The sequence below is a fragment of the Ursus arctos genome, unplaced genomic scaffold, assembly GCF_023065955.2.
Source record: "Ursus arctos isolate Adak ecotype North America unplaced genomic scaffold, UrsArc2.0 scaffold_16, whole genome shotgun sequence".
Taxonomy (NCBI): domain Eukaryota; kingdom Metazoa; phylum Chordata; class Mammalia; order Carnivora; family Ursidae; genus Ursus; species Ursus arctos.
Genome location: NW_026622830.1, coordinates 55,161,064 through 55,186,332, shown reverse-complemented (window position 1 = coordinate 55,186,332; position 25,269 = coordinate 55,161,064). Strand labels below are relative to the sequence as shown.

The window sequence follows — 25,269 nt, the reverse complement described above, 5'->3', positions numbered from 1 at the left end:
ACATGGGGTCAAGAGACATTAGTGTCCTCCCGGGACATTGCCACAAGGGGCCACCCGCATTAGAAATCCTGTTCTCCAGTTGAGGCAAAAAGGGGCAGCTGAAAAGACATCGAGCAAGGACGTAGCCGGATGAAACTCTAGAGCTCGTGATTAACATCGAGGTAGTTGAGCTTGGTCCCCAGTGCTCAGCTTCTCATCCTGCCTGCTATGACCTGGGGCGTGAACATGAAAGATGGGCCAGGCTTCCAACACCTGGCAGCTTCCTTCTGCCCAGGAAGGGTGTGTCCCACATCCTCTGTCCCCTTCTCTACACATAGACAACCAGCCCCCCACCCCAACACACACACAGGGACACACATAATGAGGGGCAAGAGGTGTGGGCCTGCTGAGGTGACATCACAGTTGTTGCCTGCTCTCCAGTGGGCTGCCCTGAGCTGCCTCGTGTTACCTGTTGGTGTCTCCTGCCACATGTCCAGAGGGCTCGGAAAAGCGGGCTGAGCCGACGTCTACAATTATTTGAAAGTCTCTCTCTCTGGGCTTGCCTGGGCCCAGAGACCCTGAAGGGAGGAAGGCAGCAAGAGAACATCTTGCTCTCTCGAATGTCTCCACCCAAGTGAGCTGGAGAGCAGGTTGTCTTTTGAATCTGGGTGCCCGGTTACCAGAGTTCTAAGTTCAGTTGGGGCCTATCACAGAGGAAGTGAGGTCACTCTTTCAAGATTCTAATCCCTGGGACCATGTGTTCAGTCAGACCTATCCAGAGCCCCTTCTTGGCAGTTGACTCCTTAGCTTTCTCCCCCATGTCATCTCCTTAACTGGACACAATGAGCCAAAAAGGCCATAGCCACCACTCTCTGGAAATGGAACTAGGGTCCGAAGCTTCAGGAGGCAGAGCTGAATTCAGACCTTACGTTCTATGTTTCTTTGCGCACTTGTGTGTCCTATGTCATTGCGTCTCTCACGTAGTCCCCACTTTCCCAGCCTGCAGTGTGGGGATCAGGCTAGAATCTACTTCCTTGGGACATCCTCTGGTGTCTGTGGATAAGAGTATTTATTACATGTGTGGGGTGGTCCCCTGTGTATCTGAGGCACAATTTTCAAGATGGAAGAATTACAAGAAGGGGTGGGACTTGGCATGGAGGGCTGCTCAGAAGAGGCCTGGGTTCCAGCCCTGTAATACTGCAACTGTCACTTTCCCTCTTGGCCTCATTTTAAGGTGGGCACCATGATGGCCTGGAAAAGCAAGAAGATGCAGGCATTGTCATCCTCTATAGTAAAACCATGCAATTGTTTCCCGTTATATGAAGAACGAGACCCCTTTACCTCGTTTGGGTCTATGAGGGGAGCGGCTTTCACCATGGCTCCCAGGGATCCTGACCTGTGGTATAGGCATCAGACTGTAACCGCTAAGTGGTCAGTGACTGGCTTTTGACCCACAGGACATATTCAACGTGATGAAGTACCATGCCTAGAGCTTCTCTACATGTCATGCAAAGAGTTTCTCACTCCCTAGTTACTTTCCATCATGTTCCACTACTCACTCCTTCCCTTTCCCTTCTTCTTCTCTCTCTGAAGCAGAACCAAGCACCGATGTTTTGAGCTGCCATCTACAGAGGCTCACAGGACAGAGAACGGAGGCAGTGCCAAGGCCAAAAGACACACAGGAACTCAGGTTCTGAGTCCAGATGGCATCCCGAGTCACGTGAGCCAACTCATGACAAAATCCTCTTCCAGTATGGCCCTGGTCACAGCCGCAGCCACTGACACACCTTGAGCCTGGGGAACCATGCTAATTTGGGCCCGCATTCTTCACCCACAAATACTGTTAGAAATTAAAGCGATGCACCTGCACGTGCAGGGTATCAGGGCAATGCAGTCCCGGGGCAACTCTAGATAAGTAACAGTCTCCCAGGCCTCAGCATCTGTCCCTGCCTTCCTCCCTCCCCTCTGCTCTCCTCCTAGTGTCCCTGCAGCCACCCTGGCTGCCTTTTTCACTCCTCTGGCCAAACTGGCTTCTGTTATTGAGTGTCTGCAGCACAAGTCACTTCTTCCTGAAACGCTGCTCCCTGACGTGTGCAGGTCTAGCTCCCTTTGGTCAATCTGTTCTCAGCAACCTCAGCCTCAGTGAGGCCTTTCATATCTTTCCATGCAGTGACTCCCCAGCCTTCCTCCGTAGCACACTTCATTCCTAGTACAGAGCGCTTGCTCTTTTCTTTCACGTGCGTTCTCTTTGGAGCTTTGGTCCATGTGTAGACTGGGAGCTCCTAAAGCAAAGGAGCCCTAGGTAATTTCAGCTCTGCGCACGGGCCCAGCAAGATACCTGGCATAGGGCAGTGCTCAGTGTGTAGTTACTCAATGAATAATTGAGAAGATCTTGGAGCCCACCTCCCCTCTTAAGCACTTAGACTGCAGAATGCTACTAAAACTTTCAAGCTGTTTCTGGGCAGGGGCGACAACCACAATGGCCTCTGCCTGACTCTTCCTGCTCCAGTTCCTCCAGCAGAACTCACCAGGTACCATGGACAAGGAAGCGCCCTGCATCCAGCTCTCCAGCTCTGGTGGCACAGCCCCACGCAGGCACACCAGCAAAAAAAGCCATGCCTTTTCTCGGGGGTCCTCAACGCAGTGCCTTTGCAGAGTCACAGAGCAAAGGAGCAGGATCTCTTGGCTCCCTGGGCAGAGTAAAGGACCTCAGAACCCTCCCTTTCCTCCTTTTCTGTCCACTCCCATGGTGTCCTCTTTACGATTCCAGCACCCGCACCTCAGCCAGAAGAGTGCTTCTGCACCCACCCCTGTGTGTCTAAACGAGGAACTAAAGGTCTAATGCAGACGTGTCCCTGGGCCCCAGACACAGTGAACGCTCCTCAACATGACTAACCCACAGAAAAATGCAACCAAGAGCATCATGAGACATCACATCACATTGGCGGGAAGAGCGACCCTCCAAAAGTCGAGAGATAACAAATGCTGGTGAGGATGTGGAGCAAAGGGAATCCTTGGGCACCACTGGTGGTAATGCACATTGGTACTGTCACTATGCAGAACACTGTGGACGTCCCTCCAAAAATTAAAAAGAGAACTACCTGCACCTCCATGTTCAAGAAGCATTATTTTCAATAGCCAGGACACGGAAAACATCAGTGCCCTTTAGTGCTGAGTAGGGAAAGAAGTGGTACCTAGAGAATAGCATAGGAATCAGCCAGAAGAAAAGGATATCCCGCTAAGTGTGCTAACAGTACCGGACTTTGAAAGCATGATGCCAAGTGAAATAAGGGAGACAGGGCAAAGACTTTCTGTAGAGAAGCATAGAGAGAGAGAGAGATTGATCCTGTCTAGAGAGAGAGACAGAGAGCTATTTTTCCCTTCTCTGTGGAATCTGAGACAAAGAAGAGAAAAGGGGGAAGACTAACTCAGAAAAAGAGATCAGATTGAAGTAACCAGAAGCAGAGGGCGGAGGGGGTGCGGGAATTTAGTGAATGGTGAAAAGGTACAAATTCCAGTTTCAGATCAATAAGGAATAGGGATTTACAGTACACCCCAGGACTACAGTTCATTACTGCTCTATGGTGTATTTGAGAGGTGTGAGAAGAGCAAGTTCTGAGAGTTCTCATCACAAAGAAAAACCTCTCTTTCTTTTCTTTTCTCTTTTCTCTTCTCTTCTCTTCTCTTCTCTTCTCTTCTCTTCTCTTCTCTTCTCTTCTCTTTTCTTTTCTTTCTCTTCACTTTAACCACAGTCAGAGGGTCAAAGGTAACACGCTGTACATATTCACGGGGAGAAAGGAGTACATAGGGACCTTCATTCAGTCGTTCAACAAACACTGGATTTAGCATGAGGTAATCCCCGTTCTTGGCTGGGTTCTGCCCAGAACTCCTGTGTCCCACACACCTCTGGTGCTGATTTGCTGATGCCCTGGGTGAGGCACTTCCTTGCCTCGGTTTCCCCCTTACGGTGACCATGCTGGCTGCCGACACTGTTAACAAGGATGCTGCGGGAAGGAGGAGGTGCCAGCCTCGGAGTGTGGGTTCCCGGGGGAGGGGGTGCAGGCCTTTCCCCTGTAATTTATTTCCAGCTCAGGTGCTTGTGAACTCCTCCCAATCGTCCTGCTGAAGTGTGTGCAATGTCTGTGGGTTGTCACACGCATTAATTATCTGCTGAAGGTTATAAAGTACCCCTCGCTTTGGCAAGATCACCCTAAAGAAAAGGGCTTTATCAACGTTGCCATTAAATGCAATCGCAGAGAGTGGAGAAGATGGAAAGGAAAATCGCTCAAGCCAAAGAATAAATGACATTTCAGAAAACGCAGAACAAGTGGATATGAAGACTAATTGGAACTTAAAGTGACGACACGACCAATGACATAGTCGCAGATTCTGGGTTGCTTCGGGCAAGAAAGGGGGACGGTACACACGGAGCCAGACAAGAGGCCCTGAGGCAGGGTGCAAAAGGTTTGATCCTGGGCAGTGTCTTAACCCTTCTGTGCCTCCGTTTTCTCATTCATGAAATGGGACAATATTCACACTGAACCGGAAAGTGATAATAAGAGAATACAACTTCATACGCCTGGCATCTACCAGGTGCTCACAAATCACAGCTGTCATCACGGAGAGTCAACGGCGGAGGAAGCGAGAGGTGGGCACGGAATTCGCAGGTGCTCAGAACGCATTTCATTTCGTTGGACTAAAATGAAGCTTTGTTTTAAATGTCCCTGTCTCATTGTTTCCAGACTGTATGTCATCTCACCATGCAGCACATAGACCGTGCAATGCTGGTAAATATAACAGGCTCCCGCGGGGGGGGGGGGTGCTGATTTGTGGCGTGTGCCAGTCTCCATGGGGTGCATATTCCCACCGTGGCTGATTTCAAGCTCCCAGCCTGCCCTTACTGAACAGTCAGGAAGAGATGTCAGCGGCTCGTCACGTCATTTCCGTGGATTTCTGCTGTAAAGATACAACAGACGAGAGCGTAGATGATGGCAGTATGTAGTAAAGCCATCAGGAAATGATGAGTTTGGGATATTTATTACCTTTGTTCTTTTAAAGATTTTATTTATTCATTTGAGAGAGAGAGCAGGGGGAGGGGCAGAGGGAGAGGGAGAAGCAGACTCCCCTCTGAGTAGGGAGACCAATGCATGGATCCATCCCAGGACCCTCCTGGCTTGTGGTGAGGATCAAAGTGACGCCATAAAGATGAAAGTAGCCCTGCCCCTTCCTATCCATTTTTTTTTTTTTTAAGAACACAAATCAGATATTACTTCCTGCTTGAAACCCTCCTCAGGCTGCCTGCGGCCTAAAGAACAAACGCCAGGTTCCTAAGGATGCCTGAAGAAGCCCCTGGACGAGTGCATTTTTGCCCCTTCCACTTGGTGTCCTGGGTCTGCTCAGCTGCCCTAGGCCTGGTGACTCCCAGATCCCGGGGGTCCTCCTCTTCTTTCTGCAGCCCAGGGACCAGCACGCAGGCCCCACATCTGTCTACCTCCAGCCACCTCCCACAGCCTCTTTCAGGCCGTCTTTCAGGATTCAATCTAAGTACAGCCCAGCATTAGCTGTGATGCCACGGAACACATCCCTGATGTGAGCCTCACTCTCCTGTGTGCAGAGGGTCCCGGGACACCTAACTCCTCGGGGTGGGCAGGAAGCCTGGCGAAGACGCGCGAGGACTCGGGCCAGGCCCCGGCCCACTGGGGGGCGCGACCCTGCGGGTTCCGGCCCTGGGGCTGGGCTGCAGGGCGGCGGGCTAGGGAGGCCCTGCAAAGGGGCCGCGTCCGGGCTGTGGGGGGCAGGGCAGCGGGTGGGAGGGCTTCCCCGAGGTCGGTCCAGCCCCGCCGGCCCAGAGTGCCGCCGGTGGGAGCCCCGGGACCTCAGCTCGGCGGGCCGCGCCTCCCGGCCTCCGCCGAGGCTTCCCCAGACCCGGCCACCACAGGCTCGCTCAGTCCATTGCCGTCCTGAATGCCCCGCGCGACTGTCCGGCGCGGTCTCGGGACCGGAGCCCCGTGTTGTGCAGGGCATGCGCGGGCCACCGGGCGCATGCCCGGTCCTCCGGAGGGGGGGGGGGGGGGCGGAAGCTCGGCGCGGGGACGCGGCCGGGCGCGCGCCGGGGCGGTGAAGCGCTCCTCAGCCGGTCGCCGCGCATGCGCGGCCCTCGCCTACGCAGCACGGCCAGAGGGCGCAAGCCCGCCGCTGCTGCTGCTGCTACTGCCGCCGCCGCAGCCGGCGCCGCCGCCGCCTCCGCCGCCGCCGCGACCGCCGCCGCCGCCGGGACCGCCGCCGCCGCCGCCGGGAGCGCTGTGCGCCCGCGGCGTGAGGCGTTGGAGGGAGCGCCGCCCGTCGGTTCGCGGCGCCGCCTCGCAGTGGTCTGCCCTCGCCTCCCGGCGCCCCGCGCGGTCCATGTGAGTGCGGGGAGGGGGCGGGGGCCGGGAAGCGGGCGGGTGGGCCGGCTCCTGGTGCTGGGGGTTGGCAGGGCCGCGGCCCGCGGGCGGAGGGCCGAGCGGGGCTAACCAGCCGGTCCGCGCCGCGGATGAGGCGGAGACGGACCCCTCCCGCGCGCCGCTTGGGAGGCCGAGGATGTGGGGAGGCCGGAGAAGTGGGGAGGACGAGGGAGGGGCCCGGGGAGGGCGGCACTCTGGGGAGGATCGGGGCGCGGGCGGGTCGGGAGATGTGGGACGGACTGGGGGTTTCCGGGAGGACGGGGATGTGGGGAGGCCGCCGGGGGGACAGGAGAGGCCAGGGAAGGGGGACGAGGGGGCGTGTTCTGGGAGAACGGCTATGGGTGGAGGACGGACTTGTGGGGAGGTCGGCGTGCTCCGGCAGGCCAGGGGACGAGGGGAGGCCGGGGGCTCGGGTAAACGGGGAGGTTTGGGGGACATGAGAAGGCCTGGGGGGGTTCGTGAAAGATGGGGAAGTTGGTGGATTCGGGGGTCTCGGAGAGACGGAGGGGCTGGAGGCCGGAGCGCACAGGGAGGCCGGGGGCTTGGGGAGGCCAGCCGGCCTCCTTGGGAGCTGGCCAATTGCCTCAAAGACAAAAGGGGGGAGAGAGAAAGGAGGAGGAAGAGGGAAATCCTTGGGGACCTGGAGGGGGGAGAAGAGCCCTGACCCGATATGGGGACTCACTGGCCCTGCGGCAGGGAAGGGCGAGCCTCGAACCCGGATCCGGGCCAGCTCTTTCCCCGCAGCTGGCGCTCAACTTGCTGTGGCCCTGTGGTTTTTGGGGCGAAAGGCCTGGAGACCTCGTTGATTCATTGTGCCTCCAAGTTTACCTCTTCCCAACCCAGCCCCCAGCTCTGCTTCTGGCTTAGGTGGAAGAAGGACTTGTTGTTTCTTTCTCTCTCCTTTCCTTTCTTTTCTCAGGAGGAGGAGGAGGGGTGTGTGTGTTACTTGGTTTTATTTAATTGCAGGATTTAGCTTAATGCAGTAAGGGTAAAAAAATTTTTTTAGTCATTTCAACAGTGTCTCATTCTTGCATGGTTAGCCTGCAGCTGGGTTTTTGGCAGTGAGACTAAGATAATAGTAATGTAGTAATTATGGGAACTGGTTGAAATACATTCAAGCTGAAGGCGGTGTAAGGATTTGGGGATCTGTACATAAGACGACCAACGCTGGGATTCTTAGGTAGAATGTCAACATTTTCGTGGTTGGAAAAATAGGCCATTACTATTTGAAATGAAATACCAGAGCCTCACTCTTAATATTTTATTTGTAAAACTCATAATGGAAGCAGTCTTCTCTTGGAAATGTGTGAACTCTGGTCAGTTGTCTCATCTCTTGAAAACCTGAAAGGTGGATGAAGTGATGGAAAGATACATTGCAAATTAGCATTCACCTTATTTTTGTTGAGATCCAATGTAGGTGATTTTTTCATGCCATTGTGCTTTGGAGATAATTTTTAACATCCTGCAATATTTAAACACATGAAACTTCTGAAGAAAGTTTGCGTTCCGGTGTCTTTATGAGTACATTGTTTTCTCTTTGTGGCTGTCCTTGGAGGTGAAACACTGAATGAGCCTACCACTCGTGTCTTGAATACATTTGTGTGCTAAATGTTGTCGAAGCAGCAAGATCCCATGTTACACATTCTTTAAGTAATATCTTTCCGGTGATTATCATATACTCTGATTTAATAATGAAAACTGGGGAAAGATTGTTTAAAACCCATTGCTGTCTTTTAAAGGATCCCACAATCAACCTAAGACTTGAGTATATACACTGAATAAAAGGACCTACGCATTGTTCAGAGGTTATGATGCATCAAGAAGCAAGTCCTTGGATAAATAAAGACATTGAATCCAGAACTTAGTGTTTAAGGTTTGGGGCCAAGAGTCCTGGGGCAGAGCCCTACAGGAGAGAGGACTTCAGCCTCTTTTCAGGCCGGCGGTCCGCTGAAGGTGAGTCGTGATTAGGAGTGAAGCTCCATGAGTGCGATGGGGTGGAAGTGTCCGGTGAAACCAGAAGTTAGGAGCCACAGTGCAGATCATTAGAACATTTCTCACTAACATCGTTTCTCTAGCACTCCATGCCCATTGTTGGAAATTAGAGAACTTGACATCCCAATTCTTAAAATTGGGTTCTTCAGCAAGTCACATAACTTTTCTCGCTGGGAAGTTTGAGAAATTGTCTAAATAACAATTGTATTGTTAAAGCTATCCCCTTAAAAAAATGCTGATTAGTTCCCGCAGGAAAAATTATAGTGTCTTCTGTGTACTGTATATGTTCTATCGTGTAGTAAAGAGTCATTTTGAACATGACTCTTCTTTTTTGGATGTTAGTTTTGAGTTGCTACTTCTCTATCTCTAAAGATTTTATGGAAACCTTTTTTCCTGTATTTTTAAGTGTCTTAATTTTGAGAAAATACTTGTCTCAAGGGTAACACAGGAAAGATGAGAGTCAAAGTCTTAATATGTAAGTCTTTAACTTTTGAAAGTAAACATTTTCAGTTTAGACAGTTTTCGGCTAAAATCTTGTTTTAAATTTCAATATAATTAAAAATTCTATCGTTTGTGAAATGAGGGGTTTTTTTTGGCTTGTAAACCAGTAAAGTTTAGTTTCTGTAGTAGTTTATTTTGTCTTAAAGCTCGAGCTTAAGAACTTATTTCGTTACTGTATGTCCTTACTAAAATCCCTTAAATAATTAGCAAAATATTGCTGTGGGGGTCTTTGGGAATTTTTACTGATGCCTATAGAAATTATTTAAAATGCAAATTCTAAAAACTTGGGCAAAGTAAATGACCTTATTTGAGTGAATAGTAGTAAATTCCAGGAAGTTTGTGAGTGCAGTAAGCATTCAAATCTGAAGTCGCATCTCTGTCCTTAGACGGATCCTCGGTGGAAGAGGATGAGCGCGGTTCCAGCTCCTGTTTGGGTGTACCTGTGTTTCAGTGCCTCAGCCAGCTGCCTTAAGTAGTTGTTTTTTTATGTCTCTTCTGAAAACCATGTTTCGTAGTGGATTATTTAAACCGTTGATGGCTTTTTCTCTCTGCTAATATTTGTGCAAGGTTTTTTTTTTTTCTCTCTTCCATTTCATGACTACCAAAAGGCAACCTAGTGTAGGAGAAATGAAATTGCTGTCTACCACTTTGTGGCATTAATTTCTAGGAATGGTGCCAAATCTTACCATTCAGAACTACATAAATGTGTTTCTGATTATAAAGTACCAGAAGAACCCCCTCTCTTCCTGTCTGTAACAGTTGTATTGTTTTTTTTTGCTAGGCTCTATCATGGAAATAAAATTCAGATAGGCATATGTAATTCAACTTTCAGGATAGGTGAGATTTTTAGCAAATGCCGTTAATTATGGTCTGATTTGCATAAACACTAATGAAGTGGTTTTTAGAGGAAAGTATGAAATAGATGTTTTTGGCTGGGTGGCACTATTGCCACTTTTTAGCAGTTGAAAGCCTCCGAGAAGGGAACAAGTAGCATCGTCACAGAGTTTACTTATTTGTCAGGACATGAAGGTCTTTCCTTGCAAGCTTTGTATTGAACGAAACAAATTCTGCCTAGATCTTATTGATATACATTGGCATTTACTGTAAACTCATTTTTCAGAACAAGAAAAATGACCAAAGTCATACATGTGAATGTTATCCACTGATAGGGGAGGAGATGTAATGTTACTGCTACGTGTGGGGTATTGTGTGTTGTTGGTAGGTGTCACTACCTTTTTACCGATGAATTAAATCTGGGAGATGACACGTGCCAGACCTGAGGTGATTGCTTTCATGCTTTTTCTCCTTTATTCCTCCTGAGAACCATTGAATGTGCTATTGCTATCCTCATTTTTGCAGAGGAGACACTGGAAGTTTGGAGTTCGAGGAGCTTGCCGTGGGCCTCTTGGCCCACAAGGGGTAGGTCCTTGTTGGCTGGGCCTGCTGAACTCTCTGTGCAGCTTCTAGGACCAGACAGGACTAGAGCAGCAGTAGTCTCACAGATCTGAACCCAGCCTTCCGAAGGGGGAGTGAGTAGCATGCAGGTGTAAGTACCGTGTCTGGGAGAGTTGAAATAATTATATTTTCTGTTTGAATCTGACGCTTTCATATCATGAAGCTGTGATCTGGCCAACATGGTGTAGGTAAACATTTTAATGAACATACCAAAATTGTTTGTTTTAAGTTAATTTAAAATCAGTTAAATACAAATATATAATGCATAGTGCAGTGATTGACGCTTATTTGTTCAAGGTTGTGCTTTAGTAACCTCTACATTGTTACAGAGTTTTTTCATTGGTGACTTTTTTTGGGGGGGGTGTCAGTGTTTATGAATATAGTTTTGTGGGAAGCAAGGTGTAATGTGAGGGAAAAGTAAATTGTAAATTTCTCATGCAGGTTTCATCCCCTTGTAGTAAATCCTAGAATTTATAATCTCTAACACATTGCTGCTCTATAAATGTTTCTGAAGTGAATGTGCTCGTTCTCGCCGATTTAGAATTTTCCATCGTGCTTTTAAGACTTGACGTACTCTGTCCTCCTTTATTTAGGGCCAGTGGACCAAAACCAAGGCTCAGAAGAACCTAAAAAGTTGTATCTATGGGCTGTCTGTGCCTAGGATCTCCTTTCTGCCTCCATTTTCTATCTTAAAAGTCCTGCCATCTGGTGCTTTGGATTGTGCTGTGAACGGTAGGTGCTTGTTGGGTCTACTTGTGACCAAAGCACCATGTGTTTGTCTTTGATGGACTGAAGAAAGAGCTGACGTGGTTTTATACATTCCATATTTGTAGTGCATTGTGTGTCTTTTTATAGAATTTAAGCAACACGAGGGCAGAAACTTTGTTTTACACACTATGGCATCCCCAGTGTCTGACACAATATTTATTGAATGAAAGAACCCAGGCTCATTCGTTGTTGGAGAACTGTTCCTGCGTCAGTCAGCAGTCCACTGTTTTTTGTTTGCCTTGGTAAAGAACCTTACTTACAAACCAGGTAGGACTTGATACCAGGGAGAACTTGGATTATCTGTTTCTATCTTTGTCTGCTTTATTTTAGATTATAAATATCATGAAACTTGAGCTGCGGGAAAAAGGCATTTCTCTGTCCCTTTATGGTTTTCAAATGTTTTTTTCTAGAAATTAATTTTGTAGGAATTGGTCATGTGTTCGTTAGGACTCATTCTATATTCTGAAGACCTAGGAAGTTGGGATTTATAAAAGATCCTTGATGACTGGTCTAGAAGCTCTAATGTATCTTTTACTAATCAGTTGGATTCATCATGTACTTTACAAGGGTTTTACATTATGCCCTGAAACCATTTTTAAAAATGCATCTTCCCAGGGGCGCCTGGGTGGCTCAGTTGTGAAGCATCTGCCTTCGGCTCAGGGCATGATCCCAAGGTCCTGGGATCGAGCCCCACATCGGGCTCCCTGCTCCGCTGGCAGCCTGCTTCTTCCTCTCCCACTTCCCCTGCTTGTGTTACCTCTCTCGCTGGCTGTCTCTCTCTGTCAAATAAATAAATAAAATCTTAAAAAAAAATCCATCTTCCTAACACTGTAATGCCAGTTCCATGACACACTGGCCTTCCGATGATCTGCTTAGAGAGTCTTTTACGTTGTTGTTCAGAGTAAACGTTTTGAGCAACAGGTCACTTACCTTCACTCAGGCAAGAAAAGTCAGTATTTGGGTAAAAAAAAGAGTTTGTTCTTCCTCAGCAAGTTCCCCTTGGTCTTGCTTATTGCGAAGGGAAACACGTGCGTGCGCACACCACAGTAAACCAGTAAACTGGTTGTTTGCAGTGGTTCTCAAAGTACAACTGCATCACCATCACTTGGCCGGGTTAGAAATGCCTGTGCTCGTGCCCCACCTCTGACCTCCTGAATCAGACTCGGGGGGTGGGGCCCGCAGTCTGTTTGAACATGCTGTCCAGGAGCTTCTGTTGCATGCTAATGTCTGTCAACCACTACTTGAGAGTGTTTTAAGAGAAATGCAAGTCGTAGCAGGCAAAAAATCAGTCGTAAATGGCAGAGGCATGTGTTTGGCTTCTGACCACTTAGATTTGCTAGTGAGATTGCCTTCACTTCAGGACTCTTTTTCAGTATGTTTTTCAGGTTTTCTAGAGTCTTGGGAAGACCTCACAACTAATTTTGTTTAGGGATTTTGAATGTTTTATGCTGAGGTCATTAAATTCTTTTGAATCTTGGTTTGGATTTTAAATAAATGATTTTGCATTGAAATAGCAATTTGTATGGCCCCTGGACTTGTGGTTTTTGGCAGATAGCAGGAAAGTGTGTATATGTGGGTGCTCAAGGCACGTGTTCCCTGGTGGTTTTGTTTTGGTGTTGAAAGATTGGCTTGCTTATATTACAGTCAGGATGATTTCCAAGTCTTGGGGTGACTACTAAAACAGTATTGTGTGAATTGATTCTATGCCTAGCATTAAAGTCATATCTAAATTTAATATATATTGTTTTGCCTTTGTCCTTTATTTTTTCCCTAAGATCAGAGCTAGATAAAAGTTAGTGTTCAAAGATGGAATTGGTGATATGCTTACTTTCTACTATGTCTTATGCAGAGTTGGACGCACCTGAAGGCAAATAGAACATTGTGAGCTCAGGGACAGGGACTCTGTATTATCCTGTACGGATCTGTGGGTCCTTCACAGCTTCCTCCTCCTCCTATAGTGGGTTGGCCCTCAGTCATTGGTTTAATGATTGAAGAAGACTCTGTGCTCCTGCTGAGGGGGCCTTGTGATCTTGAAGTACATGAAGTTGTTACTAAGGTAGAGAAGAGAATTAGGGACAGACGGGTGGACTTAGGTTACCATAATGTGGACGCGAAGTACAAAGGATGTTTCCACGTACCTCTTCTGGCCCCCATCAGACTGAGTCAGTGGTGTAGCCCTGTGATGGAGAAAATAAAAGGAATGAGCTGGTGGGAAAAAGTGATCTGAAACAGTTTCTTTCTCCTTACATTGGTCAAGTGAAGTTAAAGTTCTAGTTTATAGTCAGTTATAGACTGTGACCCCACTAAATGTACATCAGAGCGCTTGGCCTGGAGCACCTCTCAGTGAGGGAGTCTCCTGTTGCTCCCCGCTGTGCTGGGAGGCTCCAGCCGCCCCCCAGTCTTCTCTCTAATGACTGCTTCAGCCCTGCTCTGGTCTTGTGTCAGTCGCCCCGCCCCGCCCCTTCTGGTGGTTTCTGCTGTGTTGCTGCCTTGTGGTTTTAAATAGCCTTTTCCTGGTTACAGTGAGGTTGCACATCTTTTTATACATTTACTGGCCATTCGGATGCACTGTTTTTCGAAGTGCCCATATTTTTCTATTAGGTTATTTTTAAATTGATTTGTAGACTATATATATTCAGAACACACATTCTTTGTTGGTTATGTATTTTGCTGCTGTCTCTTCCCACTTTGTCATATGCAGTTTCACTGACTCAGTGGTTTTTGTGTGTTTTTTTTTTTTTATGAATAGAAGTTCTTAAGTTTAATTAGTGCCATTTGTCAGTCTTTTCCTTTGTAAGCTTTTTGTGTCTTTCCCTGCCCTGAGGTCATGAACTAGTTCCTCATTTATTCTCTAAATGCTTTTATACTTGTGCTTTTAACCTTTAACTTTGTAATTCTCTCAGAATTGGTTTTGGTGCATAATCTGAAGAAGGAATCCAGCTTCATTAACCTGTGGACAGGCTAGTTGTCCGAACACCGTTCATTGAAAAGAGCATCTTTCCCCCAGCGCTCTGCAGTGCCCCTTTTCTTGGAAATGAAAGGTCCGTGTGTATGTGCATCTGTTTTGGACTTTCTTGAATTCCACTGGTACTGCCCAGTTTAAGTTGCTTCAATTATTTTAGTTTTATAACAGGTCTTATTGTGGAACTCTTCCCACTTGGTTCCTTTTTAAGCATACCTTGGCCCTCCTTGACCCTTTGCAGATCTGTATCTGTTTTAGAATCCCTTGCTGACTTGCAAGGAATTTCTTCCTGCTGTTGCTTGGGATGACGTCGAACGTGATCAGTGTGTGGAGAGTCGTTTCTTGGTTTGAGTTATTACAAATAAAGCCTTTGAATAATTTTGCTCAAGTCTTCATGTGACCATCGGCTTTTGTTTTTCCTGGAAATGGTTGGGTCTAGCACTGTAATGGCTGGATCCTGTGGTAGGCCTATGTTGGCTTTTTGAGAAAGTGTCAAACTCTGTCCTGGAATGGCTGAACCATTTCACATTCCTCCCAGCTTTGTGTGAGAGTTCCAGTCACGCTGGATCGTTGGGGCAACATTTGGTATGGTTAGTCTTTTAGCTTTTCAGCCATTCCGATAGGTGTGTAATGGTTTTTCTTTGTGGTTTTGCCACCTGTGTATCTTTTGGTGTTCAAATCTTTTGCCTATTAAATTTTTTTTCTTATTGGTGGGTTCTTTATATATTCTGGATACAAGTCTTTGTCAGATGTGTGCTGTGCTTTTCTCTCATGCTATGGTTTGTTTTTGCATTCTCTCTCTCTCTTTTAAAGATTTTATTTATTTATTCGAGGTAGGGAGAGAGAGAGCGGGATGGGGGAGGGGCCGAGGGAGAGGGAGCAGCGGACTCCCCGCTGAGCAGGGAGCCTGCTGCCTTTGGGACTCAATCCCAGCACCCTGAGATCATGACCTGAGCCCAAGGCAGACACTTAACTGACTGAGTCTCCCAGGTACCCCTGGACTGTGGTTTTTCAGTGTCGTAGTTAAGAAGTTGTTGCCTAATCCTAGGTCACAAAGGTTTTCTCCTTTATTTCCCTCCATCCCCCTCTAGAAAAGTTTCAGGTTTACATTTAGGTCTGTGATTCATTTTTATTTATGGTGTAGGATATTATTTGTAGGATTCTTAACTTAGTTCTGATTATTTGTAGGAGTCTATTGAGGCATAGAATGAAGATATAGCTCCTTCTGAGAGCTTTTTTTTTTTTTTTTTTCTTTTTTGCTTCAACCAGTTTAAAGCAGGTTTAAGGCTTGAGGTATTTTGGACCGCCCAGTGCTGTGATTTTACTGGAGAGGTGACTCATCTCTGGTTTCTTTTATCTTGAGCTCTGTAGCCTTTAGGGCCCTGCTTCTGGAGGTAGTGTTTTTGGTTAAACACCCTAAGGGACCCAGCTTTTGATTCTTACTCCTCTTTCCCTGCATGGTTGTAAAAATGAAAGTTGAAAATTTTCAGAACTGGCAAATGACTGCAGGGCAGAGGTGGTTTCTGTGCTTGTTCATCTCTTTGGGTTCCTGATTTCACTTTAATTTTGGCCTGTTCTTTCCTTATTGTCTTGTCAGTTTCTGGTTGATTTTAAGATTTTAAAGTATTCTGTCCATCTTTTTTAGTCTTTTTCAGGGGAATGATTGGGCCAGATAACATAGCCTGTAGTTAAGGATACAGGGAAAAGTGTGTTTTATTTCACTGCAGTGTTTGGAGTCTAGACTTGGATCTGTGTCTCCTGTAGTCGTTGCTAGCTGTGTGTGGCTCTTTAAATTAAAATTAAATAAAATGAAAAGTTCTGTTTGACAGTCACACTAGCCCCAGTTTGGGTGCTCAGTATGCAGGTGTGGCTAGTGGCTACCACCTCGGACAGTGCAGAGATGGGACATTTTCATCGTCATGGAGCGTTCTCTTACACAGTGCTGGCCGGACTCTTGACTTTTTCCAAAGTCCGCCTAGAGCAGGAACAGCTAGACAGAGGATTGAGCCTCTTTGACAGGCGTATCATGGAGCCTGTCTCTAAGGTGGTGTGGGTTCTCAGACCGGTATAGGTGGGATCATGGGAGGCTGTGGTGCACTGAGTAGAAAACCACTAAGTACTGATATTTAATTTACAAATACCTGCCTAGTGCTTCCTTAGGGTGTCTGTTTCTTTCTTTTTTCTTTAATTTACAAAAAGTAGCAGTAATTTAAAAATTATCAAAATTAAATAGCGAGTCAAAAATTAAATTTTACCCTTAGCTAAAGTCTCAGGTATTAGTAATCAAAGATGTCTAGGTATCATAGTTTGTGTAGAGACGCAGGTCTTTTTAGTAGAAAGAGCATCTTAACTAGGAAACAGGAGGTTGAGGTACAAATACTGGTGCGTTGCCTTTAGTCACGTGACTTCTGATACTGTCTATATAAACTCTAGTATCTGTGATCTTTGAAGCTCTGCGTGCAGTTACTATGTGGGATGGTGTACACATGTAAAGTGCCAGGACAGTTGACCCCTGAACAGTGCGGGCCGCCGGACCCTTCCCCATAGTTGAGAATCGGCAGTTAGCACATATTTTGTATGTGTATCATATACTGTATTATAAAAAGGTAAGTTAGAGAAAAGAGGATGTTGAGAAAATTATGAGAAACTACATTTACTATGCGGCATGTATCAAAAAAAATCTGTGTATACGTGGACCCAGTTGTTGAGGCGTCAACAGTATTAAATACCTGTCTTGTGCCTGGTGTAGTGTCAGCCCCCGGGGGCACAGACAGGAGGGGAGTGAGGCAGTCAGCGTGCAGTGTGATGCCTACAGTGATAGTGCCAGAGCAGAGTGCTCTGAGGACCTGGAGGGCATGTCCCCGTCACGGTCACGCTCAGAGGTCAGCAAACTTTCTCTGTTAAAGGTCAGATAGTAAACATTTCAGGCTTTGTAGGCCACATAGGGCCTGTCACATAGCTGCCTTTTTTTTTTTTTAAACAACCTTTAAAAGGGTAAAAACCTTGATTAGCCCAGAACCATACAGAAACTGGCTGTGGACCAGATGCCGTGACCTCTGCAGGTCTGGCTGTCTGCAGGGATCTGTAGAAAGAGAGTGGAAGGTGGGAAGCAGGCAGGGCCTCGTGGAGGACATGCCCGCTCTAACGGTGCAGAGGCGGGAGAGGCTGGGGTCTGTGAGACTGGATGTTTTTACTAGTGTTTAGGAGTACAGAAAGGGTTGGGTCGAGAAGGAGGTAGGGTTGATACTATTGACAAGATCAGAGCAGCGTGTGGTTGATTCTGACGGGAGCAGATTCCTATGACAAGCGGGTGGTTAACTAGTACAAGGGTCGGTCAAGGAGCTGTTGCAGTCATGCGCTTCAGAAGGGAGAGGAGCCAAGCCTTTGTCATTAAGGGAATGGCTGCCCGGTGTCTGTCGCCCAGCTAGTAAAGTGATGGGCAAAGTTCAGATGGTCCAATCTAACAGCCTGTGTCCTTTTAATTCTACAATTACGTTGTACACACAAGTGAAGAAGGCCTTAATTAAGGGCGTGACTGAGGAACTGGAGAGAGGGTGATTTGAAGCCTGTTTCTCAGCCAGTCTCCAGGCTCTGACCTGGGAAATGAAGAGCCAGGGCTGAGAGAGGGGGTGTCCAGAGCAATTCCAGGATGGCTCCCAGATTTCTCCCTTGGTGAAAAGTCCATGAAGATCTTTTTGTTTTTAAGTGCTTACTGATCAGACTGTTTGTTGCTTAAGGAGGAAATGCTGTCTCCTAGGTCCATGAACCCCATAAACGGTACGCAGAATTGTGTGTATGCACATGAGCTGTTTTCCTGGGGTAGGATGCTTGGGCTTTCATCCCATTATCAAAAGTGAGCCCAGCCCAAGGCGGGGGCACTCCTTGTTATTGGACTGTGGATGTCTGACACTCTGCCCGGGTGTGAGGCTGTAAGGGAAAGCTAAGCATCCAAATCACAGGACTGTTACTGTAAGTGTCATACATCCCAGACCGCTACATAAAACACAGGCACATGAAGCTGTCACCTGAGCCCAACTGTACCAACCGAGGTCTACCAGCCAGCAGTGCAGATGTCTCCCCTGGCCTCCGAGAGACAAAACAAGGCCCGGTTTTTGTACATAGAAGGCCAGCCAGGAGAGTTTGGGACTCTCGTTGGCATGGATGTTTCAACATGCTGTTGTACATGAGATGAAGCTAAAGTTTATAAACTATTAGGAATATCTTAACAGTCCCATGGCTCTGAGAGATGGACCAGTGTCACTTTTAGTTGGCTGTGTTAGTTCCAAAAAGGAGTGTAGTTTTTCTGTCCGCTCAGAAGTGCGTTGATAGTTAATAGTTGTAAGACAGTACCTAACTCGTCCTGTTACAGTTAGCTCTTCCGTGAACAGATGCAGGAGGAACTGGGCAGCTGGTGGTTTATGTTCGCACCAGGCAGATGAATGTGGTGTCCTGGAGTCTAAACTGGATTGGTTCGTGTTTGACATTAGCGTTATATGTAATTTAGGAATTACAGACTCTAGATTATAGCACTCCGTGCAGAGATTTGCTGTTTTTGGTGATATATGGCTGCCCTATAGAAGTTGAGGCTTAGAGGGGAGCGTTTGGAAATGGGTTTATGTCTGAGAAAGTTTCCCTTTTCCTGTTGACAGGACTGTGACCTCCATTAAGGGCCAAGTGTCATGAATGGCAAAGATCTAAGAAATGATGGAATTCAGTGGTGGTGTAGACGTTAGAAGTGAAAACCCCTAGGCTGTTTAAAATATCACCCTTAAGATTTCAGGCTGGGGATAATTGTGATTCCAGTGTAGGTAAAAAGTTTGGCGTCTCCTTGGCTGTGTCATGGCAAAAAAAAGCTTTGCTTTCTGCTTTGGGAAAAATACATTAGTTGTGTCCTAAGGAATTGACTTGATAAAAGAGGTAGCAGGAGTAACTTAGTTTAAATGCAAGTTGTCTACATATGAATTAATTTTTGTCGGGTGACGGTTGATGATTTGGTTGGTGAAGAGTTGATGTTTGATTTTCGTCTTTGAGTCTGCCCTTTCAACTATTTCATTGGAAATTCTAAACTTTTCCACTGGGTGTTTGCCTCCTTTATTTTTATTGTTTTAGGTAGTCTAGGGTTTTAGAGGTTGATCTAAATTTAGGGATCAGCTGGTCCGGGGCTCCCACTGTAGAGAGGAAGAAATAACAGGGTAAGGCTCCTTGGGTAAATGGCTCCTTGATACTGACAGAGGAGAACTCTCAAGATTCTCTCAGCTGTCTTGACCTTTAGCTCACGGGTGATCTTTTTAGTAGATGAGAAGGGTATGAAGACAGCTTCTAAAACTCAGGTTTCCTATTAACTGTCAGGAGATTGAAAAAAATGGATGTAATTGAAAAATGGGTGAGAAATGGACACTGTTGAATCCGTTGTTCACACTGTATCCAAGTAACTTGTGGTTTGCATTCAGTCATTTATTTCTACATTGTCTTGGATATTTGAGGAATGACAAAACAAATCTCACACGTGTATATAGTCTAAGTTTTAGAAGACTAATAATGCCAGTTGTTCTCACTTCTCTACCAGATTTAGAGCATTGTCCTGAGTCACTCTTGACTCTTGAGCATCTTGTCCTGATGGGGATTCATTAAAAAGAAGACAGTCCTGGGGTGCCTAGCTGGCCCAGTGGGTGGAGCATGTGGTTCTTAATCTTGGGGTTGTGAGTTTGAGCCCCACGTTGTGTGTAGAGATTATATAAGTGAGTAAGTAAGTAAGTAAATTAAAAAAAAAAAAAAGACGGTCACTGCCTCAGGAAGCTTTTGGGTACGTCAGTGGTCCTGAAAGTAGTGTATGTAAGAATCACCAAGGAGAGTATATGAGAGATGCAGGCAGGGGGGCCTGGTGCCTTAGTCAGTTAAGCGTCCTACTCTTGTTTTGGGCTTAGGTCATGATCTCAGGGTCATAAGATCCAGCCCTGTGTCAGGCTCTGTGCTCAGTGTGGAGTCTCCTTTCCTGCCCCACCGCCTCGTGATCTGGCTTTTTCTTTCTCAAAAAAAAAATTTTTTTTAATGCAAATGCCTGGTGTTATCCCACAGAGATGTTGGATGATCATTGCTGATGTGGACGCCTGTCACCTGCATTTTATTTATTTTTTATTTTAGTTTAGTTTATTTGTTTTTTAAAGATTTTATTTATTTATTCGACAGAGACAGAGACAGCCAGCGAGAGAGGGAACACAAGCAGGGGGAGTGGGAGAGGAAGTAGCAGACTCCCAGCAGAGGAGCCTGATGTGGGGCTTGATCCCATAATGCTGGGATCACGCCCTGAGCAGAAGGCAGACGCTTAACCGCTGTGCCACCCAGGCGCCCCTGTCACCTGCATTTTAAACTAGCATCTCCTCGTGCTGAAAGAACACTGCTGTAGTGTTGCTGTAAGGACGTTGTAAATCATCAGGACCTAGAGTTTGGGAGGCCCCCAAGACTACCTGCAGGTTCCGTGGTTCACTAGAAGGACTTAGAGAACTGCGAGAAGCCATTATCCTCATGGTTATGGTTTATTACAGGGCAAGGATGCGGACAGAAGTCAGTGAAGGAAAGGCACACCGGGCGAAGTCCAGGGAAGACCAAGCATGAGCTTCTAGTTGTCCTCTCGCAGTGCAGGTGTGCTGACTTCTCCCAGCACCGATGCTGCCAACCAGGGAAGCTCACCTGAGCCTTGGTGTCCAGGATATGTATTGGGGGTTGTCCCATAGGCACTGCCTACATGGCTGAGTTTAGTCTCCAGTCCCTCTGGAGATCAAACTGGTGTCGTGTGTGGCGCAAGGCTCCACCAGAAATCAAATTGTTAGCATGGACTGTCTGGTGTGGCCGAAGGCCCCCAGCTAAACAAAGACCGCCTTATCAGGCAGGGGATTCCAAAGGCTCAGAGGTGACTTCCCAGGAGCTGGGCAATGGCCAAATCTTCCCTGGGGCAAGCTTAATCCTTTCCTGCATACAGCCTAGAAAGTAAATTGTTATTCCTGTCATTACTAGGGAGTTCAAGAAATTACTGCTTTTGGGGCGCCTGGGTAGCGCAGTCCTTAAGCATCTGCCTCCGGCTCAGGGTGTGATCCCGGCGTTCCGGGATCGAGTCCCACATCGGGCTCCTCCGCTGGGAGCCTGCTTCTTCCTCTCCCACTCGCCTGCTGTGTTCTCTCTGTCACATAAATAAATAAAATCTTCCAAAAAAAAGAAAAGAAATTACTGCTTGTAGGTAGAAGATACATTGCAACCACATGTAGTGTAATTTGCCACAAAACTAAAATACCAGAATTTCTGCACCCAAGTGAAGATGTCTCCAGAAGTGTGTCATACTTGACACCTGTCGTAATGTTTTCATCAAGAATTTGAGTAAAGAACAGGAGTTAATGCTGGGAGACCGTTCATTTTTAGAATCAGGATTTGAAAATACTTCGACAGGTTGTAATGAAGTGCTAAAATCAACAAGGTAAAATTTATAAGGAATAAAGGTAAAATGACAGACTTAAGTTAAAAAGAAAAAAACAGCTGAGAAGTTAAAGATATGTGGTATGTGCCTTAGCTGTACCTATGGTCAGAAGATCTGGGGAAGATGACTGAAACGGATCGGCAGGCTTCTTTGTGAAGGGGCAGATGGTAGATATTTTAGGTTTTGCAGACTAAGAGGCAAAATGAAGGATATTATGTAAGTACTTACATAACAGGAGAGAACACTAATATCTATAAAATTTTTATTGACAGAATTTCAAATAATAGTTGAGTATGTATATATATTTTAATACAGGTCTAATAAGAATGGAATTTTTTTTCGGGGGAGGGTTGGATAACATGTTTTGTAATTGGAGCTCACAGGTAGTGTTCCGTATCATCACAACCAATGACAAATGTTCAGTCTCGGGGCTGATCGTCACGGAAGGTTACAGATGTCATCTCTGACAGTGTCTGCATACTCGTAGGTGCTCTTGCACACTGATACCAGTTCGGGAGCATATCATTTCAGTTTAGTGTATTCATCGTTTGGCAGACATCGATAGAATTCCACTAGATTCTTTTTGATGTTTGCCTTTCCGCACGTCATTACAGCGCAGATTCCTCTCTCCGATGGATGGTCTGATGGAAGTGCCTCAGTTGCTCGGTGAAGTGGGTTTGAGATACGTGAATTTTCATTGTACTTGCATTGAGGTTTGAGAAATGCCGCTGGAACTGTAGTTTGAGCTCAAAACACATCTGCTACACGTTTGTGTGGGGACATAAATCCACTTCTCTCTTTAACTTTTAATTTTTTTCATTTTTAATTAGCCGCTATGCCCAGCGTGGGGCGTGAACTCCACCCTGAGGTCAGGAGTTGCACGCTCCTCCGAGTGAGTCAGCAGGCGCTGCTCTAACTTGTGGCGGCGGGGGAGCCGTGTGGCCGCGTCGGACGTTGCTTGTGAGTAAGATGCTTGCAGCCACTGAAATGCCTTCACTGCCCGAAGTCCCTCATATGAGCGCTGCTGTGCCTTGTCAATTTAGGCTGAGCTCATGAAGAAATGTTAACATGTAGGAGCAAAAGCTAATTTCCGAAGCAATTCAGTGTTTGGTAATAGTGATGAGTAAAGGGGGGGGTCTTTTTCAAGTAGATTTCAGTCTTGGCTCTGCGGTTGAAAAGTCACAACAGAGCCTTGCACAAACCATTGAACTGCAGTGTGGTAGGACAAGTCAGGCTATTTCATGAGGTTGCCGTTGGTACTACTGGCTCAGTAACACATGATGGGTTCGAATACTTTCCAGAAAGCTCCTGCTCATGAATGATAGACTGAATAACCATAGTTTAAATGCTTTAAGCAACTTATATTTTCATCATTGTAAATTTTCCAGCTAACCCTTTTTCTGCTCTGCAGATATTTTTACTGTCATCAGTTATAATGTGTCTTAGCAGATTCTACTCCAGGTTGTATTAAATCAGGGTTTTCTTAATATCTTTAAAAGTGTTCTCACCAGCAGTTCCACACTGACTGCCCTCAGAGGCCCCTTCTTCAGTCCCATTGACCCCTTGAACAAACAGCCTAGCAGTGTGGGGAACACCTGTTGGCTCAGTCCTTCGCCTCGTTCCTTCACTGACTCTCTGTTGTCATCCATGTAAGATGAGGGACCATTTAGGGTTTGGAGCAGAGAAGCGATGCCGTCTGATCTAGGCTTGGAATCGGTCTGCCGTGGTGAGCGTGTATGCTAGGGTGGCAGGGCTGGGAGCGGGGAGGCCTGTTCCGGAGTGCTGTAGTCATTTCGGTGAGGGATGGTGGCTCCGGTCACGATGGTGTTGGTGAGCATGATGGCGAGGGGACAGCGTCTGGGCCTCTTTTGTGGGAAGAACCAACATTACTTGCTGACAAGACCGGATGGGGAATGTGGGAGGAAGACAGGCGGCAGGGATGACGTCCGTTGTTTCTCGCCTCAGCAGCTGGAAGGCGGACGTTGTCGTGAACGGAGAAGGCTGTGTGTAGGAAGGTTTGTGGAGGGGGCGGGCCAGTCAGCACCTGGGCTTGGAGGTGTCGGACGTTTCACTGAGTTCTCTTCGGTGATGCTCCACTTCCCCAAGGGGCCTACAAGCAGGCCCGGCAGAGAGTATACCTGCCAGGGTTTGGTCAGGAAAACCCGGGCCATTCTCGACAATTAGTCGTACGGGGAATTAGAATCCATCCGTACCTCTGGGAGGGCTGGCAGAGTTGAAGAGAATGATGTTTCTCTTCATTTTGCCCACGTTGCCTCTTATTAGCGTTCACTGCCCGCCGCCCTGAGCTGTAGCAGGAAGGGGTTTTGGGAGAAGTAGCTCTGCCGTCTCGGTGATGCGCAGGAGCAGGCCGCGGTGGGGCTGCGGTGCAGAGTGAACAGCGGTCAGTCCAGCGCAAGGCCAGGCAGTTGGGCTGAGCCGGAGGGACAAGTTTTAGCTTTGTTAGCATAGAAGCAGCATTTGAATGAGCTTGCCTGGGAGGTAAGCATAGCTGAGAGGAGAAAGGACAGAGCCCTGGGCGACTCTGGAAGGAGGGAGCCATCGGTGGGGTAAGAAGAAAATCACGAGAACATGAGTGGGAGATCAGCTCTTGTCAGTTGTCGAAAGGACGAGCCCTGGGCTCTAATGATTGGATTGAGCAGTGCAGAGGTCGTTGGTAGTCTTAGAGGGAGAAGTTCGTGGAGTGGTGGGGGCCAGAGCCAGTGGGTTTAAGAGAGAAAAGGAAAAGAAGAATTTGCGATATCGAGTATGTTGTGTGTATGCTTGTTTGTGGAATTATTTGTACAGTAGTTGTTTTAAAGTCCCTCTGGGCTGATTGTCATATTTGTTCCCTTCTTGATATTGGCTTGTGTTGATTTTCTCCTCCCACGGGAATTGACGCTTTTCTGGTTCTTCCTATGCTGAATAAGTTTGGGGTGTGCCCTCCCCATTTAGGATATCATGCAAGGAGACTTTCCATTGTATTGAAATCTGCTCATTTTGGTCGTGGTTTAAATCCAGTCTTGCTTCCTAATCCCCCTGCTCCAGTTTACTTTTCAGAGTGGTCAGAGAGCTTCTGCAGTTACTCTTTCCAGCCTTCCTAGTTGCTCTTTCTAGGAGAGGCAGGAGGGAATGTGCTTCGTCTTCCTTACCTAGATCTGGGACCCTTCGCTTTGCAAACTGCTTCCATTTGTCCAGGTAGTGATCTCCAGTTCCACCGAGGCCAGTGATGCCCGCACGACTGTGTCTCTTGATCACTTACCACTCCCAGGCCTTGCAGGAGATTTCCTGCTAAGTACTGCATGCATTTGGTTCATGGGTCCTTCCTTTGGTGCCTCTCTCAGGTAGACAGAATGACCCTTAGGTATACCTTAGTAGCCCATTCGTTCATTTGTGTACAATTGAAGCGTTGTCTTGTCTTGAATATGTTAACTGTGCCTATTAATTAATTTGAGTAGAATAGTGTTTCTTTCGTATTTTTAATGAGCCTTTGCGCAGTGGAATTTTCTATGGATATTATTTACAGTGTAGAACGGAATGGTGGTTAAGAGGATGGGTGTTGGATAGGTCTTGCTTTGAACCTCAGATTCGATTCTTATTCCTTGCATGTTGACCAGGTTCCTTAAGCTCTAAATCTGTTTTCTTATCTGTTAAGTGGAGATTATCATAACTCTTTGACAAATGTGACAGAACATAGTTCTTAGTAC

At 46.9% G+C, this 25,269-nt stretch overlaps 2 protein-coding genes across 7 annotated transcripts in view; one reads left to right on the top strand and one right to left on the bottom strand.

Annotated features, from left to right (window-relative positions):
- The window catches only part of LOC125281949 (ral guanine nucleotide dissociation stimulator-like), a 476,760-nt gene that overhangs the window by 189,279 nt on the left and 262,212 nt on the right, over positions 1-25,269 (bottom strand). The window lies entirely within an intron of this gene.
- LOC125281971 (focal adhesion kinase 1-like) overlaps positions 6,104-25,269 on the top strand; it is a 73,689-nt gene continuing 54,523 nt past the window's right edge. The window contains exons 1-2 of one of the 5 annotated variants that reach the window (XR_008959550.1): positions 6,265-6,383; positions 22,396-22,525. Coding sequence is in view for 1 of the 5 variants with exons in the window: in XM_057312929.1 (XP_057168912.1) it covers positions 6,126-6,383 (258 nt within the window). In the remaining 4 variants the exon portion in view is untranslated. Of the gene's footprint in view, positions 6,384-7,016; positions 8,376-15,338; positions 22,526-25,269 lie in introns of those variants that run through there. The other 4 variants (XR_008959549.1, XM_057312929.1, XR_008959551.1 and 1 more) reach the window with 4 other exon arrangements.